Here is a 21,406-nt window from a genome sequence, read left to right on the forward strand (position 1 = left end):
GTTACAGCGGCTACACGAGATAGTACTTTTATCAGGTGTTCCCCCGAAAGAATGTTAATTATTTAGAGTTCCATGGCAGAAAAATATTGAGAGCCCCTGACTTAGATCAACTAATTCAAATACTAAAATAGTCTAAACTAATTTGTACGACCACCTTTTATAAAGACTCTTCCATTATAACGACCATTAAAAAAAGAATCAAAGAATCGATTCATATAACCGTTCATTTTAGTGAATTGATTCTAAAGAATCGATTCATTTAAATGAATCGATTGGCACATCACTATTGACAATATTTGCTTGCTTTTAAAAATGCAATGCATTTAAAAAGTACTATAAAGTGGTGAATTATATAAGTCTACGCATTGTTTAGAAATAGTGGTGGATTAAAATCTACTAAATCGAATTATTAAACCAAGAATTACAATTAATAAACTATCTCTTGAAAATATTTATTCGCTGTGCTTATGTTAGCTCTATGCTCCAACAATAAATGATAAGTCGGTCTGTCTAATTCAGGGGCTCTAAGTATACCCAATTACAGAGATGCCAACTGCTCCGGACAAGCCAAAATAATTAAACAAAACGGTAAATAACTACAAAGTAAATTTTGCAAATATTAGACTATTTTTGCTTGCTTTTAAAAGGTATAGCATGACATGAGTACTTTGAAGTGGTGAATTATATAAGCCTACGAATTATTTAGAAATAGTGGTGGATAAAAATCCACTAAATTGAATTTATTAAACCACGAATCACAATTGATGAACTACCTCTTCAAAATATATATTTGCTGTCCGGAGCAAGTTGTTATCTCTGTATTTATCATCTGATTCTTTTTATTGAAGTAGTTGCAAACAATTTTCTATGGTGGTAGATACAACGAAAATAAGAAATTTATATTTGATTGATATACATCACGCACGAAGATCCACACTTTTAAACAAATTACACTCCAGGAAACGCTTAATCTGAAATAATTGCAAACCATTAGAAAAGTAATTCTATTTTATTTTAAACATTCACCAAGATTTATCTACCACTTTTCTTTTAGCAAAAAAACACACGTCTGCCTCGTCCCCAGTAGTGGTAGTCTTTGAATATGAAAGCATAATTCTTAATTTAGTAAACTCAATTTATAGCATTTTTACCCACCACTGCTTATAAACAAATCATCATCATATGAAACGCCGCTCTATTACAGTTGTGATGTCTTAAACCTTTTGAAAATTTACCGAAAATCTACGATTTTTAACTGACCATTTCTTAAAATATTTTGTAGAATCCGTAGCAGTTTTCATCTATGTAGCTGTCATCTATTATGGACTTTGAAAAATAGTATTTTAGTGATTGAAACATTAGCTTTTCGACTTAACAAATCTTGAACTCTGAAGTTTTCAAACATGCCACGACAGTTCACCTCCTCATGAAATTTATCAGGCTAAAATCCCAGGGGTAGCAGACCACAGTGGTAATTTAAAATATTGTTCCTTTTTCACTGATCATGAGTTAAAATACTTGTCCCGTCGAGCTAACCGTCTACAATGAGAATATTTTACGTCAGCACTGCGAGCCGGGTGCAGAAATCGTGTCGAACAACCATCGCTGACATTCGAACACAGTTAGCGACTCAATCAAGCTAAATGAAAAAATCAAACGATGTTTAAATTACGTTTTCAGCTTTAATTGTTCTGTATCATTTGAATATAATTATGTATATTGTACATAAAAACAACGTTTCTGCATACATTGTATATGTATATTTGGGAATCACAAATTGTACGTACATGCGGGCGTGCATTTTGTGTACATAAAAATAACCCCATACATGCTTACATATTGAATTTGCATATAGTATACAATCGTAATAACTTGTAATCGTATAGTTTGATTACAAATAATCACAATTACTTGTAATCAATCATATATTTTGATTATTTGCAATCATAATTACCCGTAATCGTTTTTGTTGTGTTTACTTGCAATCGCAATTACTTGGAATCATGATTAGAGTAGTAATCAAAATTTTGATTAAAACTGTAATCAAGATTATAGGTTACTGATTACTGTAATCAATTATTGTAATCATCATGACAGCTGTAATCAAAATTTTTGAAAGTTGTAACCACGATTACAAATAATGTATCACTGTAATCGACAATTGTAATCACGATTACAGCTGTAATCAAAGTTGTAATCACGATACGATCACAAGTAATTGATTACCGTAATCGAAAAATTTAATCGATTACATTTCTGCCCAACTTTGTCTCATGGTAAATGCAATGTATAAATGTATAATTATGTGATTAAGTTTCTACCACATTAAATTAAAAATATATGTAATATATTCACTTTAGAAATCAGCTTGTTCCAATCATTTTATTGTATGCAAAAGCCATTTTCTAGAAGAATTTTCTGACCGTTTTCTATGATGGAAGTTACATTGAAAATTTAAACGAAATACTTTAAAATTTGATACTTCTAAAGCCTGATTGCTTGATACACATCACGATCACACACGAATATTTGAATCAAATTGGACGAAATTTATACTTTTAAACACTTTCTGGTGCAGGAAACGCTTAATCTGAACTTATTACAAATCATTAGAGTAGTAAATAAATTTTATTTTAAACAGTTACCATGTTTTAGCAACCACTATTCTTTAAGAAAAAAATAAACACATGCCTCTTCCCTCGTTGCATAGTTTCCAATTAAGTGCTGCGCGATGAATGGGATAAAATGCCGCTTCGCTGCCCAGGTGCCAGATCCAAAAAGCATGATAAGACAGAGTTTCCAAATTGCTCAGCCTGAGATACATATTTTTAGTGGTAGTCTTTCAATATGAATGTTTAATTCTTAGTTTAGTATATTTGATTTATAGCATTTCTACCTACAACTGCGTATAAACCAGAATTGCCAACTTGCTCAGCTTTGTAAAATAGTAGTATTTTCTAGTGGTAGCGAAATTTAAGTTACTTTTAGTTTAGTATTTTTCATTTAAAGTAATTTTTCACCACTAAATATCAGAAATTATAAGTATCATATGAAATGCAACGTTGCAGCATCATTCTACTGGACACTCTATTAAAAAGTGGGCGTAACAATGCTTCTCTAACGAATTTTACTACATAATTTGCTACCACTTTATTAAAACTATTCCAGAAAGCGGAGCAGTTGGCATCCCTGATAAACAAATCATCATCATCCGAAATGCCCCTCTGTCACAGTTGTGACGTGTTGAGCCTTCTGAAAAGTTTTCAAAATTAATTGAAAATCTGCGATTTTTAATTGATAGTGTCTTTAAATATTTTGTAGAATCCGTTGCTGCTAGCTTTACCGGACTTTGAAAAATAGTTTTTCAGTGGTAGCAACATAAGAGCTTCGACATAATAAATCCTGAACATTGAAGTTTTAAAAAATAAATTTAACATGCCGTGACAGTTCCCCTCCCAATGAAGTTTATCAGGTTCAAATCCCAGCGGAGGCCTACCGCCGGCTCGCGCTGACCACAGTGGTGACGTAAAATATACTTTCTTGTTCAAGGATCATGAGTTAAAATACTCGTACTGTCGGGCAAAACGTGGAAGGTTTTCCTCACCATGTAAGCGCAGACAAAGGCGACGGTGGACCGAAGAAGCCGAACGAAATTAGAACCTTGGGTGATATTTCTGGTTGTTTTGAGTGGCATTTTAATTTAATTAATGCAAGCAAACAACAAATAATACAACAACAAATTGCACAACAAATTATTACAACATATAAATTTTTAAACAAACTTTAATAGCTTTAATTATATAAATTTCTTATTGTATGAACAATGCTTGTGTAAATAGTATTAACATATATTTTAATCTAAGCGTGTATTTTTACATTACTTGTCATTATATACATATATACGTTATATGTACATAGGTATTAACAAAGTATATAGTCATACAAGAACATACGCTGGGTGCACATACCATATATCTATGTACATAATGTACATGCATACTTGTAAGCATTTTATTTACGCAACTATTTACATATATTGTACCTTTAAACAACAATGTTACATATTGTACGTAAATACATACAATGTATATACAGAGGTACATTGTTTATGCGAGCAATTATCGTAAATTTATACAATATATGTACTTAAGTGCATAAATGCATGTGAACGTATATACATTATATTCATATACGTTCTTACATATTTTATCTATGTATACGAACATACAGAACATTGCATTTGCTTACAAAATAATATACATGCGTACATGTACCATAAATACATAATTATAAGCACTAAGCATATACGTACTGCATTAAGTATATTTTTATATAATTAAATATACTGCTGCACATTACAAACACCGTTTGTCCGTACTTTGTATGTGTATATATAGGAATCACAAATTGTACGCACATGCTTGCGTGCATTTTATGGACATAAAATATTTACATAAAATATATAATATTAAAAAACTTACATGATGTATTTACATATAGTATACAATCGTATTAACTTGTAATCGTATAATTTGATTACAAGTAATGACAATTATTTGTAATCGCGATTACATGTAATCATGATTGCATGTAATCATATATTTTGATTATTCGTAATCGAAATTACCCGTAATCGTTTTCGTTGTGATTACTTGTAATCGCAATTAATTGGAATCGTGTTTACATTTGTAAACAGAATTTTGATTACAGCTGTAATCAAGATACGAAATATTTGATTACTATAATCAATTATTGTAATCACGATTACAACTGTAATCAAAATGTTTGAAAGTTAAAATCATGATTAAAAGTAGCTGATTACTGTTATCGACTATTGTAATCACGATTACAGTTGTAATCTAAGTTGCAATCACGATTAGAAGTAATTGATTACTGTAATTGCTTGCAATCACGATTACAGTTATAATCAAAATAATTGCGTTATCTTGTAAGCAGGCTTACAAGTGATTGATTACTGTAATCGAAAAATTTTATCGATTACATTTTTGCCCAATTCTGTCTCATGCTATATGCAATGGATATATTTATGTGATTAAGTATCTACCACCTTAAATAAAAAAATATATGTACTTTATTTATTTTCGAAAATTAACATTCATATCAGACTCGGAACCCAAGATTCAGATAGCAGAGATGCCAACTGCTCCGGACATGCCAAAATAATTTTTAAAAAAACGGTAAGTAGTTAGTAAGTAAATTTTGCAAATATTTGACTATTTTTGCTTGCATTTTAAGAGGTATGGCATGACATACGTCTAAGAAAGTGGTGAATTATATAAGACTACGAATTATTTAGAAATAGTGGTGGATAAAAATCTACTAAATTGAATTTATTAAACCAAGAATCACAATTGATAATCTACCACTTTAAAATGCATATTTGCTGTCCGGAGCAAGTTGGCATCTCTGAGATAGCGAAGAGAGAGCACGGTCATGATGTTGAGATCGAGTGTTTCATGTGAATCTTGACCGGATAAACTGAATTATGCCGTGCTGATGCTCACACTGAAAAATGACTGATTGGTGAACGTTGACCAGGGTTCATGGACTTCGCATTCAAGATTTCTGACCATTTCATGATGACTGCAGATCGACCGTTTTCCTTTTCGAGTGAGTAATTCGTATTTCATTCTCTTGCAATTAAGTTTGGATGTTGCAAAGGAGGTAAAGTTTAGATTTGACCATTTCATTTTAATTACTGCAAAAATGCGATCTCGACGCTGCGGACGTGACAGCAAGATTTCTCACACGCCCACCAAGAGAATTGTAATACCGGTGATATATCCCAACTACATAAAGCCAGATTCTAAGCCCGGTGAAATTTTTGAAGATGAATATGGACATTTCCATTGCTGGTCCAAAAGAGGAAGTTATTGCCCGCTCAGCGATTTCAAAATGCCTGAAGGAGCTATAAGACCATATTATTCGGCCGATTCAATTCTGGTACCTCAACAAATTACGCCTGAAACGCCGACTACATCAGCTGAAGCCCCAGCTATAGAACTCAACAACGGAAACCAGCATATGGAACAGACTAAAGAAGTTTTCGACCTCTGATTCAGAAAGTATTAACAAAAACAACATAGAACCTCCTACAAAGAAAATGAAGAAGAAAAGGCCAGCGGATGTCAAAAAACCTGATAATTACACAACCACGACTACAAATAGCTGCTCCTCTTTACCGCAAGAGACCGCCACTATCTTAGCACCATCAGAATCCAAAGAGGATTTCAACAAAGCTTCAGATTCACCCACAACTTCAATGAAAGTTCTACTTATCAAGTTTACTAAAGTTTTAATCCGTGGACTACCAGTTGACCTCAAAACAGAGGATATTTCCCTTGAATTAGGGAAGTTAAACATCGAAACCCACCACGTAATACAGTTTAAAAGAAGAGTAGGAGGAACCTTCAGGCTCCTCCCACTTTTTCGCACAATCCTTAAAGAAGCGGAGAATCACTGGCAAATTTTCACCATCGCAGACATACAGCGGATTCCAGTCCGAGTAGAGCGTTTTCGTGGCGGTCAGGGACAGCTGCAGTGTTTTAATTGCCAGGAAAACGGCCACGCTCAATGGACATGCAATGCACCTCCCAGATGCGTGAAATGCGCTGATAACCACCGATCCTTCGAGTGTCGTAAGGATAAACTCACACCACCGAAGTGCTGCAACTGTGGAGAAATTCACACCACAAACTACACGGGATGCAAAGCCCGCCCCAGCAGGAACAGCCCTCGCTCTGTTCCTTCTACACTAGCTAAATTGGCTCACAGACTCGTATCAATAGTGAAAGAGCTGAAAAACCTACTAAAAAATGAAAGAGTGTTTCGTCTTTTGCAAAGAATCCTAGGAGAGACAGCTCTAGTTCAGTGACATTTTATTTCTCAATTCCGGACTTTTCATTTCAACATTGAACTCTAAATACTAGACTTTCAATATATAAATTAAACATGTGCTAGCTAAATGTAAAAATTTAATATTTATCAATTTCTGTTAATACTTATTTATGTCAACCAATGTATATATATTACAAATTATGTTTATATTTATATATGTCAACAGATGTCAATTTGGAGTCGATATATTAAAATGTTATATTTACTATATTTATTTATATCAACCTATGTATATTTCAAATTATGTTTATATTTATATATGTCAATATGTGTCAATTTAGATTCGATATTCAAATGTTATATCTACTTTATTTATCTATGTCAACCTATGTATATATATTTCAAATTATGTTTATATTTGTGTTTATATTTATATGTGTAAATTTAGTTTCGATATTAAAATGTTTATTTACCCAAGCGATGTGTTTGTAATTTTGTATTAGCAATCACATCGACTGCTAAATTCAAAATGTTATCACTTTAAACTTATGTAAATTTCTAGATGTATGGGATAGGGGCTGCTGCGTGGATCAGATGCCCAATTTTTTATAAATAAAGGAAAAAAGTAATTTTCACATCAGTAATTCGTATTGAAACACTCTTATATTGAAGTATTTGCTAACCATTTTCAATGGTGGTAGGTACAATGAAAAGAAGAAATGCATTTATATTTATATCGTGCTGCTTGTTATCTATCACACACGAATAGTTAAATCAAATTATACGGAGATCCATATTCTTAAGCAATTTCCAATCCAGGAAATGCTTAATCTGAAATAATTACAAACCATTAGAATAGTAAACCTATTTTATTTTAAACATTCACCAAGTTTTAGCTACCATTATTCTTTTAGCAAAAAACAAACGTCTGCCTGTTTCCTTGTTGCAGAATTGCCAATTGCCACTAAACATTTTTTAGTGGTCACCTTTGAATATGAGAGCATAATTCTTAGTTTAGTAAACTCAATTTATAAAATTTTTACCCACCACTGCTTATAAACAAATCATCATCTAAAACACCACTCTATTAAAGTTGTAACGTGTTAAACCTTCTGAAAAGATACCGAAAATCTGCGATTTTTAATTGACCATTTCTAAAAATATTTTGCGGAATCCATTGCAGTTAGCATCTATGTAGCTGCCAGTTTTCACAGACTTTGAAAAATAGTTTTTTAAAGGTAGCAACATTAGTATTTCGACATAATCTTGTAGCTTGCATTTTAAAAAAAAAATTTATATGCCATGACAGTTTACCCCCCAATGAAATTTATCAGGTTCAAATCCCAGCGGTGGCCTACCCCAGGCTCGCGCTGACCTCAGTGGTGACGTAAAACATTCTTCCCTGTAGACGAATCATGAGTGAAAATGCCCTGACCATGGAAGGTTTACCTCGCCATGTAAACGCAAACAAGGGGGACGGTAAACCGAAGAAGACTCACGAAGTAAAAACCTTGGGTGCTATTTCTGATTGTTTTGAGTGGCTTTTTAATTTGATTATTACAAGCTCTAAATTTTAACAGTTTTTAAGATGTGGATGAGCGACATGGAGGAAATAGAAGTTCCAGAGGATATATACTATCCTGTTGGGAAGAAGCCTATCGGGACAGAGCCTGATCTTTAGTCTTACTGAGAGAAAAACTCATCAGATTGGTAACGCAAAATCAAGGCAAGACCATGAACTTGATAGTGGTGTCACAGCTGCCGACTATTGCTTTTGAATTGAACGATGGTATCATACAACAGAATAAGGTGTTGTCGAATGCCAAATTTCTGTAAAATGAGGCTGAACGAGCCCTGAACTAAATGATTTCATTTGATTTTATAACCGTCGTTGAACGACGGATCCAATTTCAGGTTTACGATTCCCAATGTTAAACTCCGTAACCTTGTAATTTTGAACCCAATCCAGAAGACAAGGGAAATCCTTGATCAAGTATTGAGAAAAATTTGCCATCGCGAAGCACTTTTTTTAATGGAGCTAATCAGTGTACCATAGAGAGAAAAACCACTGAAAACCTCCCAAGGTTAGGTTCACGGCAAAGAGACTCTAACCCAGGATCCCTCTACAAAGAATATTTTACCCCAGAACTGCGGATAGTGCAAGCAGTGTGCAGAACTCGAGTACACCAATCATCGCTGGGATTTGAATACAGTTAGTGACTTTGATAACGACTAAATGATAAAATCAAACGATATTTTAACTTAGCTTTCAGCTTTAATTGTTACATATCATTTTGAAATTATTTGAATAAAATATAATTTTCTGGTATTTTCATAAAATGTTTGACACATCAATTTGTTATAACATAAGGTATTGTTCATAGAAATCTTTAAATGGCAAAAAAACTGTTTACTTTATATGTGGAAATAATATTTAAAAAATACAAATAAGATTATTGTTTGCTTTCCAAAAAAATTGAGATCGAGTTTTATATGTTTAGGAATAAATCTTAAAACAAACTTTAATTACCGTCAGATGGGATGACTTTGTGCAGGAATTTTTAGTTTTCCATCTTTGACCTAATAAAAAAATAGTTAAAAGATGCTGAATTGTACAGCATTTAATCTAAAATGTGTTGTTAGCCATCTAGGAAGTAATTGCATGTAGTTAAGAGCTGATTTCAATTAGTCGAATGTATAAAGTCACACCGGGATGGGGTCACATTGTGCAATGCAATAAAATAATGACTTAGTTCAGTTATTTCCATTCACTTAAAATCGTTTAATAATCAATATTTAACATTGTTAATGTACAATACAAGCATATTACACATATATATGCACTATTTATTAACACATCTACTTAAGATGAACATAAAACTTCTATAATTTTCTATATTCTATAATTTTTTTTAAACATTTTTAGATTTTTTCTTATTAATTAAATTTTAGGTAAATTTTTTTTATGATTTTAAGGTACAATCAAACATTTGATATGAATTGACATGAATGAACAGTTGAATGGATTCCCTCATTTAACACCCCCAACGCAGAAGGATCCTCTCTTACGAACAGTCTCTAATTAACTGTATTAAGCAATTAACATATCGAAATTGAAATGAAAAATAAATAACAATATGAAAATATAAAATAATATTCACGGTGAGATTTCGAATGCTCTGCATGAATTTTGTTCGAAGTCGTGTTTCGGTGAATTCTGAACTTCATTAACGCTTTCGAAACCTATAAACCATTTTTTACTTCTGCCAAACATTTTTCTAACACTTCTGTGGTGCAATCACAATAATTTCTTAATCCAGATTTTCTTCTATAAGTCCTTGGCATGGGTTTCTCAGAAAAGAAAATTGCACAAAGTCACCCCAGATTGTATTTTTTTTTATTAATTACTAAATAGCTAACATTATAATGATTAAAAACAAAAAAAAATATGCATGATTTCTTATCTCAATTGATAAGACTTTTAAAACATAGCCTACCTTCCTGTCCAGGATAACTAGAACATCGTCAACCGAGCAAACTTTCCAGCCTCCAATTTTGCGACGTTAAAAAATTTGAAACTGCTTGTAACTTGAGCTCCCAATTTTCCAATAACGACGATGTTTACATTGCCAGTTCTTTTCAAACCATTAATTCGTTACGTTGACAACTCAAATCAGTTGATACCGAGCTTAAAAAAATATCGCTGGATGGTACGACCCAAAAATTGAAAAAAGGACAGTTTGCACAAGGTCTCCCCATCTGACGGTACTTTACTTATATAAATTTTTTAATGTATGAACAATGTTTGTGTATATTGTAATTACATATATTTTAATGTAAACAAGTATTTATACATTATTTGTAATTATTTACTTGTATACGTTGTATTTGCATAGGAACTAACAAAGTGTATAGTTATACAAGTATATACGTTGGGTCTACATACCACAGGTCTGTGTACATAATGTACATACAGACATGCAAGTATACAGTTTATTTACGCAACTATGTACATTTATTGCGCCTTTAAACAACATTCTGCTGCATTTTGAGGATTACCAAATTTTGACAAATCAATAAAAAGGAAAAACAGTATCCCCGAAAGTTATTATACAATGAAGATTCTCCGTACTGTAGACAAATACTCCGCATCAGCTTTTATGGACATAAATCGCTCTTCCCCGTTAACCTCTTGCTTACGCTGGTACAACATGGTGCACCGTAAGCAAAGAGCTAATCTTCAATTTTAAGACCACATTAATTTTTTTTTAAATTTTATTTCTAAAATAAACTATACTACTGCATAATTAGATTAGGCTTATTTTTAGGTTCAGTAACAAATTTATAACTCAAGAAAACTGTTTTACGATTTTTTTCCTTGAATTGTTGATGCTTCTTTTAAGAAGAAAATTATAAAAGAGAAAAATTAGCTAAAATCGGAGAAATAATGTTCAATTATTCTAAAAAATAAACGTTATCTTATTTTTAAAACCGCTCATAAAATAATTCACTTTGAAAAAGAGTTTATTGTTTAAATTCTAAGTAATGCAATAAACATTAATTTTAAATTACCAGTTTTTTAATCTCAGTACATCTGTAAAGTAAATGTAAAAATTATTTTACTGGACATGCAGGTTATTTTTACTCTTCATTAAAGAATAAAACAGAATAATTATGCTTCGCTTTTAAAGAATAGTTTAAGTGGGCAATTAAAAACAAAAACTTGTTTACCATTGAAATTTTTCGTTTTTAAGTATTAATTTGCTTATTTAAGCTACTTCAAAACATAAATTGAGAAATGAAAAGAACATAACAACGAAAGTAAAATAAAATTTTACTTTTTCATTATGTTGGCTCATCAGTTTCAAATACTCTTTTTAAAACTGCAAAGAAGAAAAAAAAAATACTATAGACTGAATTAAATCAATATTATTGTAGCAGCTTAGACAATTAGAAAGTTTTTACCAGCTTATTTTTAATAAAATCTCTCAAATTTCCAGAATAAGCTTCCATATTTTTACTATTAAATTAAACATTGATTCTAATAATACACGATGCACAAAAAATTCTACTTCCTTACTTTCTGAAATTAAAGATATCTTGCCGTTGAAACATTATTTGATTGAAAGAATGAGTGAATTAGAGTAGAGTAGAGCTTCATGCTTATGCCAACACGTGAAAAAGTTTCATCGATTTTATTTGCATTATTCTCGATTTTACTGCAAAGCACGTTTAAGCGTTTTTTATAATGTTGATAGATTTTAATTTTATTTTTCCAATGCAAAATTTCTACAAATGAATTATAATTCTTGCAGTTTAACAAAGCTTTTTTTTTTGCCCGTAAAATAAGTATTTTAGCCCGTAAAACTAGTATTTTTTGCAGTTAGCAACTGAGACATAAAAAAGATGAAGAGAATCAATTATTTTTTTCACCAAGTATTTCTGAACTTTATGCGAAGTTTTCTTCTACTTTTGGGTCAACAAAAGGATAATGAAAACGCTAATTTCATTGCTCTAAAGAAACTGGAAAAAATGTTTATCTGATAAAGAAACGATACGATTTAAATTTAAATAAATGGGAAAAAAACTAGTAAAGTGACCATATTCTTATTTATTCAATTAAAATGGAAAGCAAATTTTCCCTTATTTCAATAAGGGTAAAGGTAAGAACGATATTACTTGAACTCAGAATACAATCAGAAGTTTAATAATGTAACCTACTGAAATTATGTTGTTGTTGTTGTTCATTTACGTCGCACTAGAGCTGCACAATGGGCTATTGGCGACGGTCTGGGAAACATCCCTGAGGATGATCCGAAGACAAGCCATCGCAATTTTGATCCTCTGCAGAGGGGGTGGCACCCTAGTTTCGGTAGCCCGACGACCTGCACGCGAAGTCGAGCACTTTACGGTAGAACAGTTTAACGAGGACCCATACCACACACCCTCGGTCCCTACGCAGGCTGATCCAAGTGGTCACCCACCCGCACACTGACCGTAGCCGAGGATGCTTGACTACGGTGATCTGCTGGGAACCGTGTCTTAACGATCAGGCCACTGCGGGACCTGAAATCATGTATCACCAATTTTCTTATTATAATGATAAGACACATGCATATTAAAAAAACTTGTTTATTACGAGAATTATTAAGAAAATAATAAATTCACGACTGTAACAAGAAAATTTTAATAAACCGTCGAATTAGATGTCGAAAACCCTAACACAAAATCCTCGATCAAGCATGATGAATTTTCCCTAAATTGCTTTTAATATCCACACTATCTGAAAATTTTTTACGATGGTTCCTAAAAATTGCCTCAAAAATTCATTGTGTAATTTTTTTATAAACTTTCATGTTGATAAACAATAAAGAAAAGCATTGAGTATTTCTTAAACTGTATCTATAAATTCAATAAATAAATATTGCTTCGCACACCATGGAATAGATTCTGTGCCTATTTTATTCTATAACCATAGTTGAACAGTTGGCCCAATTTTGAGTTTACGACTACCAATTTTCAACTCCATAGCTTTGTAATTCTGAATCCAATCCAGAACACAAGAGAACTCTTGAATCAAGTATTGAGAGAAATTTTGCTTTCGTAGAGAACTTTTTTGATGGAATAAACCCTTATTTACGTTGCATGAAGAGGAAAACCCCAAAAACCTCCGTCCTTACAACAAGGGGACTCTAAATCATGATCCGTCTACAATTGAGGATATTTTACGTCAGCATTGTGGTCGGTGCGAACCGAGTGCGGAATTCGTATCGCTGGTATTTGAACTCAGTTCACCTCATTGAAAGGTTTTCTTTATCTAACCATCATTGAACAGCAGACCGAATTTTCAGTTTGCGGCTACCAATGTTCACCTCCGTAGCTTTGTAATTTTAAACCCTCTCCAGAAGACAAGGGTACTCCTGGACCAAGAATTGGGAGAAATTTGCTTTCTTGGGGGACTTTCTGATGGCTATGTAGGGATGAGCTGACCCGCATTTGCGTTACATGGAAAGGAAAACCACGAAATCCTTCCGCGTTTAGCTTGCTAGCAAAGAGATTCTAACCCATTATTCATCTACCACTGAGGATATTTTAGGTCAACGCTGTGTTCGAAGCGATTCGGATGCGGAATTCGTATGGTCCAGCCATCGTAAGTATTCGAACCCTTCGAACTTATTGTGAAGCAAGTGCTCCATCCCCTGAGCACCATGTCTCATCCTGTACCTATTATTATTCTTACAATTGGTTGCATATTCCTGATTCCAAATGCGGTATCTGGTAATAATGAAGAAGAAACAGAGATCCGCTTTTCACATCGACGAATCTGGATTTCTTCTGAGAATTTACTACCTCTTTCGAAATCATTAGGCATTAATAATAATGTATTTTGAAGCATGGTACAGTAAAATTGAATTGTGAACAAACTTTGAATTATTTTCACATTCTCTAGCCTCTTCTTCATTTTTCTTTGCACATTTGGACAAAATACACTCATGTTTGGGAAAATTGAAACTCCATGAAGAAATTATGCAAATTGAAAACCAAACTTCAATGCAAAAGGAGGTGAGACATGCGAATAATTAGATTTACAGAGCAATTGCATATGCAGCACTATTACGCATGTTTATTTGTACTATTATCAGCAATTTTAATATCAGTAAATTTCGCAAACATCCGTGCATTTTCTTAATTTTTATTTTCAAAAATTTCAACAGGATATCAACCAGGGTATCCCGGCCAAAGACCAAAGGCCCGCTGGTACCAAAGACAAACCATGTAGTAACTCTAGCAGAGACAAAGTCCTCCATGTTCCCAAAACAAATCAAACCACTGGGGGTACTGATCCAGGAGTTTCCTTGTCTTCTGGATTGGTTTAAAATTACAAGGCTGTGGAGTTGAACATTAGTAGTCGTAAGCCCAGAATTGGGTCGGCTATTCAACGAAGGTTATAAAATAAAATTTCAACAGACACTCGGACATAATTTGAACATATATGAGCCGCTCAGAAGCCAATGCGGTTAAGTCCATTTTTTGATATTTTCTGATTTTTAGAAATTTTGATGAAATAAATAATAATCTTCTTAGTTATTAAAGGATTGATTCGTTGGTTACTTTTTTCTAGGTTAGACAGCCCTTTTTTTAATAGCTTCTGAATATATTGTATAATAATTTCAGAAGCCATTGTGAATAAGTCCACCTTTTATCAATATTTTTTTACATAAACTTTGAAATAAAAATTAAATTATTCTTCTTCTTTTGATCTTTGTTGGTAACACTGAAAAACAAGCAATTCATAGTATCTCAGGGTTGGCAGACGTAGTATTTTTAATACTATGGTAGTATTTTTTCACCAAAAACACGGCTTTTACAGGACATTAAGGACAACACGTGAAGATCAAGATTTACATTTAAATAACTCGGAAGAAGATGATGTTTGTTATCTATACATAATAATAAACACGGCTGTGTGTGTGTCTGTCTGTAATCACAGTCTATCGCCCAAAAGCCTCGCCCAGGCACGAAACTCGGCACATAATTGTGTTTTGACAAAAAATTGCATCCGAACTATTTTATTGCCAATTTATAAGAAAGAGGGACAAATATTTATTTATTTACCCCTGCCAAATTTGAAATAAAAATCATGCGAGTATACTGAAAACTGACGTAATTAGTTATGTTAAGATTTGAAGAAGGCAAAAACAGTTCTATGACATTAAACATACCCGTATTGATACAACCACCTCTTTAATTTTCCCTGATTCATCAATTCCCCTAAAAATTTCACTTACCTGGTTCTTCCATCAAGTTCTTTAATTGAATCGATATATGGTTTTCAGTTTTGAGCATGATTTCGTAGTGTTTCTCGTATTAATCTATTATCTAATTATAGCACTCATAAAAAGTTTAAAAATGTTAAAAACTTTAAAAACAATAACTTGTATCTACAATAGCGTTCAGTTTTATATTAACCAAGTGACAGCTGTATTATATTTTTACTCTGATGAAACCGGTTTGCACTTGTTTACGTTCCTGTATCAATTGGTTAAAATTGTAACGCAATACCTTAAAAATAAATACAAATAGGAAGTATATAAAAAATCTCCTGAATAAAAACCCATTACATATAAGTATAATTTTTATAGTATATAGAAAATCGTGTGAAATATGTAATTATTAAATTCGACAGCGCGTCTAATAATTTGATCTAATTATTACAATATAGTAATAAATATATATTCTATATAGCAAATATTATAAATATTCTATATTTTTATAGTATATCGTCTGATTTATCCTATCACCGAATTTATATTAAATATCGTCTATTTTAACCAATTGATACTCTAACGCAAACCGATTTCAGTTGCATAAAAGCAATAATAATTTTACACAGATTCCTATAGTGCGTCTAATAATCTGGCCAGGTGGCCGAGCGGTTAGCGCGCCTGACTGCGAAGACAATGGCTGCGGGTTCGAATCCCGCTCTGGACATTGACGTTTCCCTCTTTGTGTTGTTCTCTGCTGTGTGAATATGGTCCACCCTTTAAACAGGTGTGTGGCGTGGGTAATGTTGCTCGCCTCCGTGACTTTGGTTCACAGGTGCCCACTGGGTAACGTTAAATGAGTAACAACTCCGGCATCTTCTTAGGCAAAGAAAAAAGTTTAGTGCCTGCCGTTTGAAAAGAAAATAATAATTTGTCCAGGGACTGTATATTAATCCTATAAGTTATGTATGGTTTATAATTCAGAAGTTATTTATTTAAAAAATTTATTCTGCTTCTCTTAGGAATAAGAACAATTTAGATTCAGTGCATAAATAATAGCTGCTTCTCAATGACCACTCTTGGGAAGTATATTTTTAAATTTTCAGCGGAGAAAAAAAAAAAAATGTGAGAAGAAAAAAAAGCTATCAGATTTAACTTAGCAACAGTGAAGAAGGCGAGACTGATAATGTCACAACTTGTTTGATTGCTGGAAAAAATACAGTAAACTCCTGATTATCGGTTCTTCACTATTTTTCTTTTTTTTTTTTTTGAAATGATGAATAATATAGCATATAGACAGTCCCTGGTCAAACTATTAGACGCACTGTAAGATTCCATACAAAATCTTAGTTATCAGGAGATACTTTACAGCTTTATTGTTTTTACGCGACTAAACCCGATCTGCACTTGTTTACCCTCGTGTATGAGATCGAGGATTTAATACATACGATATATTATATAAGTATATAATATTTATTATATCAGATATTGTATTATTATATTGTAGTAATTAGACGAAATTATTAGACACACTGTAGTTCTTTTAATAATTCACGAATTTGATTTTTCAGAAAATTAGCATTTGTTTTTATTTTTTAAATTACACGATTTAAATATAAATAAAATATGAAAAAACGGAATTTAAAAAAATACCATCTAGTATAGTATAATATTAAAATTACTTTTATTATATCACCACTAGCAACAAACGAAATATTCCAAACAAAACTCAGTCGCCAATATCCTTCAACTGCGAAACAAAAAAAAAAAAAAAAAAAGGCTTTCTTCTCTTATATTCACTTCAACTTTCATTTTACCCTTTGCGTCACTCTATAGTACCGGCATTTTCGGTATTTAGTAATGTTATTTTTAATCAGTGAGTGAGAGTATTTTTAGGTATTTATAGAATGTAATTAATTATTATTTTTGACAGGTATGTCCAGCAGAAGATTAAGCTCTACAACTGAGCCTGAGAGTTAAAGATTTTAAAATTATGTGGGCAGAAATTCCATCAGATCCTGACAAATCTGAATGCAAAATACACAATGACGAATGCAAAAACTTTAAAACTACAAATCATAATGAAGTTTTTTACGACATAACTCTGATTCAGTCACCATTTACTCCACGGGGAGCCTTCAGTTGGCGGGGATCGAATCCACGACCTCTTGCACATGGACTCAGTGCCCTACCCACCAGACTATGCCAGCCGCTCTACTTTCGCCAAAATACAGTAAAACTAAGTATATACAGTAAGTTCGGGGCTTGGTGGAAAGAAAAAAAAAAGTAAAACTAAGTAATAAAATCTAAAAGTTTATTTTCGCTAAAAACCGTTCTGTTTTGACTTGAAGTGTGTGAAGGAGAAACCCGGGTACTTAAAAGCTATTAAAATTCAAACATTGAATATATTGCGGAGAATCATCAAGGCATTCAGTACATCAAGACAAACCTTCGCCGTGACTGCTTGGCCAGTATATTTGTTTTATATTACTGCAAAGCTGATGATGGTTTGTGAATTTTTTAACTTCAGAGAATCAAGTACCAATTTTTTGTAAACATTTCTAAAATTACCCAATTATTAGATTACCCAAAGTTTAAAAATTTTTTTAACAATCATCATGTAACTATAATTATTTCCATCTTATTAGTCAGTGTAATATATAGATCGCGAAAATCACGAAAATTTAAATTTTTAGCTAATTATTGTATTGCAGCAAGATCTTACGACTTTAACCAGGTTTTTTTAGCAATAGTATGTGAACAAATATTTAAAAAAAATGATTGAAAAATAAATATTAAATAAATTAAAATAAAAATATGAAATAAAACGATAAATTATTTTAATACTAAATTATTTCAAGAATTTAATTTAGGAATGCCAGCATAACAAAAGAATTTTAAAAAGAAAATGCTCATATAAAGATACTCGTGAAACAAAAGCATGCTAAAGAATAAAATATTAACTATGTTAAAGACTTTAATAAAAAAAAAACATTACATTTTCTTCTGCTGAGAGCATTCTGTAATATTAAAATCTGAGTCTCAGTAATATTAAAACAATATCCAAAAACCATAGTGGGAATATATATGTAGATTTTACTAGCCGTAACACACTGATTGTTGTGCTGGCCTATTTTGCATCATTTGGTATAATGGAGTTGATTTGTTTATTAGCTTCTTTCACAGTTAATTTGATTGAACTAATTACGCAACTGCTTTTGCAGAAATGTGCCACTACTCTAATGGCAGACATCTTTTTAAGGGTGGTTAACTAGAAACATTTGATGCCACAGGACTCGTCTCGGAGAAGGTGTGCTCGGTCTCTAAGATGTTATTTTGAGTCTCCCCGGGGCAGATGGACACCTGCCCGGACTGTGTGGAGGTGTTCGGCACTAAAATAAATTCATAATATTAAATAGAAAATATTAAAACAAAAATGAGACACAATCAAGAACAAGAGTATGGCGAAAACCGGCAATTATATATTAAATTCGGAACTGAAATAAAACTATATATATTAAGTATATAAATAAATAAATATTTTGTTACCTTCAAAATTTTCAACATCGTTTTCATTACAATATGTACAACTCTCATGTTCAGCATTAAACCATTCTCAAGTGTTATACCAAAGAGCTGTGTCAAGTTTCTCTTTATCCACACCTTCCAATGTTAATAAGTTCAGCTCATGTATCACTTTAAAAAAAATATTATTATTAACCAAATAAATATTTAAGTAACTGATTCAAGGGAATTAATATATACTTACGGACAACAAGAGTAGTTTTATTGAACCGGATGGCCTCAAAATAATCTTTATGTGCTCTGTAGAATGACGGTTGGGCGATTAATTTTATAATTCTAATTCTTCTCATCAGTGCCTCCGGAAAAGATAAGTAATTAGATGTTATCATTCCCGGAGGAAAATATTGTGTGACGGGATCCCGGTTTTTTCGCTCCAAAATAATTTCGTGATGTCCGTCCAAATAGTCCCTCATATTATCATCTAAATTTTTAATGCCAATATCACGGACATCATCAAAAATTACAAATCGGTGGCCAATCGCCATTCCCAATTGGAACATCCTGCGGGTATCATCTTTTAAATTAATATTGATAGTGACACCCCCAAACAAATCTTTAAATCCTCCCGCTAATGTTGATTTACCCGCGTCGAAATCCCCAACCAAAGCAAGCCATCTATTTTTAGGTTTAGCATTTTGAAAACAATTTAACGCGTTTATGACTAATTTCATCAAATTCACTCGACCATATAATTTAATTAATAATGTTGCATAGGCATAATGTTGAACTCTAATCTCTATGTCCAATTGAGAATAATTTGAAATTATTTCATTGATCTCTTTCATTAAATAATTAACATTTGAGATCCGTGAAATCATTTCTGTAGCATACGAAAGAACAACTTTCGTCGCAGCCCCCGCATGCTTCAAACGATCGGCCATCGCGACAAATAATTTTGAATTTTCAAAATGTTGTGTGAACTCATCATGAAATGTGGTGGTTTCATTACATATTTCTGAATATTCATAAGTTAAAGTCATCGGGTTAGTAATATTACGAGCAAGAGCAAAGTCAGTGAACATTTTAAAGCTAAAGGTTAGTTTCTCGGCAACCATATATGGAGTAAAGTGATTAAGTGGTACTCCTCTACTAGCATTAGATACATAAGCATACAAAGCATTGAAATTCTTAATATACTCACATATGCATGGTGAGCTCACAATAATTAAATCATCCTCAAGTTTTTTTTTCAGTTCGAGATTCTTCATCGGTACAGTTAATTCTACAACAATGAAGCCGATATCAATATCATTACGATTATATGAGCCAGAAGCAATTCTTTTACTCCGAGGAGTAAAGAATTCGATAAGAATTTCGAGCTTTGGTAATAAAAATGACAAAAAAAACCAGCGACAAGCCCTCTGGTTCATACCTGAACGAAGGAAGGGCTGGACAAAAAGCGGCAGTTCAATTTCTAAACGTCTAGGTGAATGTGAGGAATTAGTTCGAGAATTTACCTCAATACCAGAATCCACGTCAGTAGCAACCGATGTTGAGGGTTGAGGAGAACTTGGGTGTTCCATAACGAAAATAATAAATAAAATAAAATTAAATTAAATTAAATTAGAAAAATCTGTTACTTAAAAATTAACCAAAATGAAGAATAAATTAAATTAGATATTTTATTTAATGTTTTTTTAAGAAATACTTATTAGAAAAAGAATAATTTCATGAGCAACTGCCAAGAGCACATAGAAATAAAATGCTATTTAAATTTCCCTCTATTTATATATAAATCTGAGGGTGAAAAAAAAAACCGTTAGAGGATTATTTTTATAATTGCATTTCAGAATCTAACTCGAAAAGCCTCCACAGCAACGCTAAAAAAAAATTTCGCCTTTGATTACGTCACAACCTACATCTAACTTTGTCTGAGAAAGATATTAGTAGGTCGTCGTCGTTAAAAAATATGATAAAAAGTCCTCTCGCCCCACCCATTTTACGTCATAGCGATAGCTTTTCCCCTTTGCGCGCGAAATCATCCTTCTTAGCCCATGGGAAATAAGTTTACATTTGTTAGGTCCTTCCTTTTTGCGCGCGAAATCATCATTCTCAGCGAATGAGGAATAGCATTTAAATATTTGAATGTTTTGTTGATAGAAATAAAAGTAAACTAGTGTAACATATTAAATGCTTTTCAAAAGAATGAAAGAATCAGAATTTCTACGTTTTAATAAGATGATGTTATTCCCATTTGA

The 21,406-nt window shown here is 32.4% G+C and overlaps 1 protein-coding gene across 1 annotated transcript; it reads right to left on the bottom strand.

Annotated features, from left to right (window-relative positions):
- Positions 1-18,596: 18,596 nt before the first annotated feature.
- Positions 18,597-20,674, bottom strand: LOC147810640 (uncharacterized). The gene is made up of 2 exons (XM_087160349.1): positions 19,173-20,674; positions 18,597-19,015 (listed from the first exon to the last, which is right to left on the bottom strand). The coding sequence occupies exon 1, from the start codon at positions 20,576-20,578 to the stop codon at positions 19,340-19,342; it is 1,239 nt and encodes a 412-aa protein (XP_087016475.1). The 5' UTR covers positions 20,579-20,674; the 3' UTR covers positions 18,597-19,015; positions 19,173-19,339.
- Between the last annotated feature and the right edge of the window lie 732 nt (positions 20,675-21,406).

Source organism: Parasteatoda tepidariorum, chromosome 4 (assembly GCF_982258835.1).
Source record: "Parasteatoda tepidariorum strain Cologne lab strain chromosome 4, Ptep-v5.0, whole genome shotgun sequence".
NCBI lineage: Eukaryota > Metazoa > Arthropoda > Arachnida > Araneae > Theridiidae > Parasteatoda > Parasteatoda tepidariorum.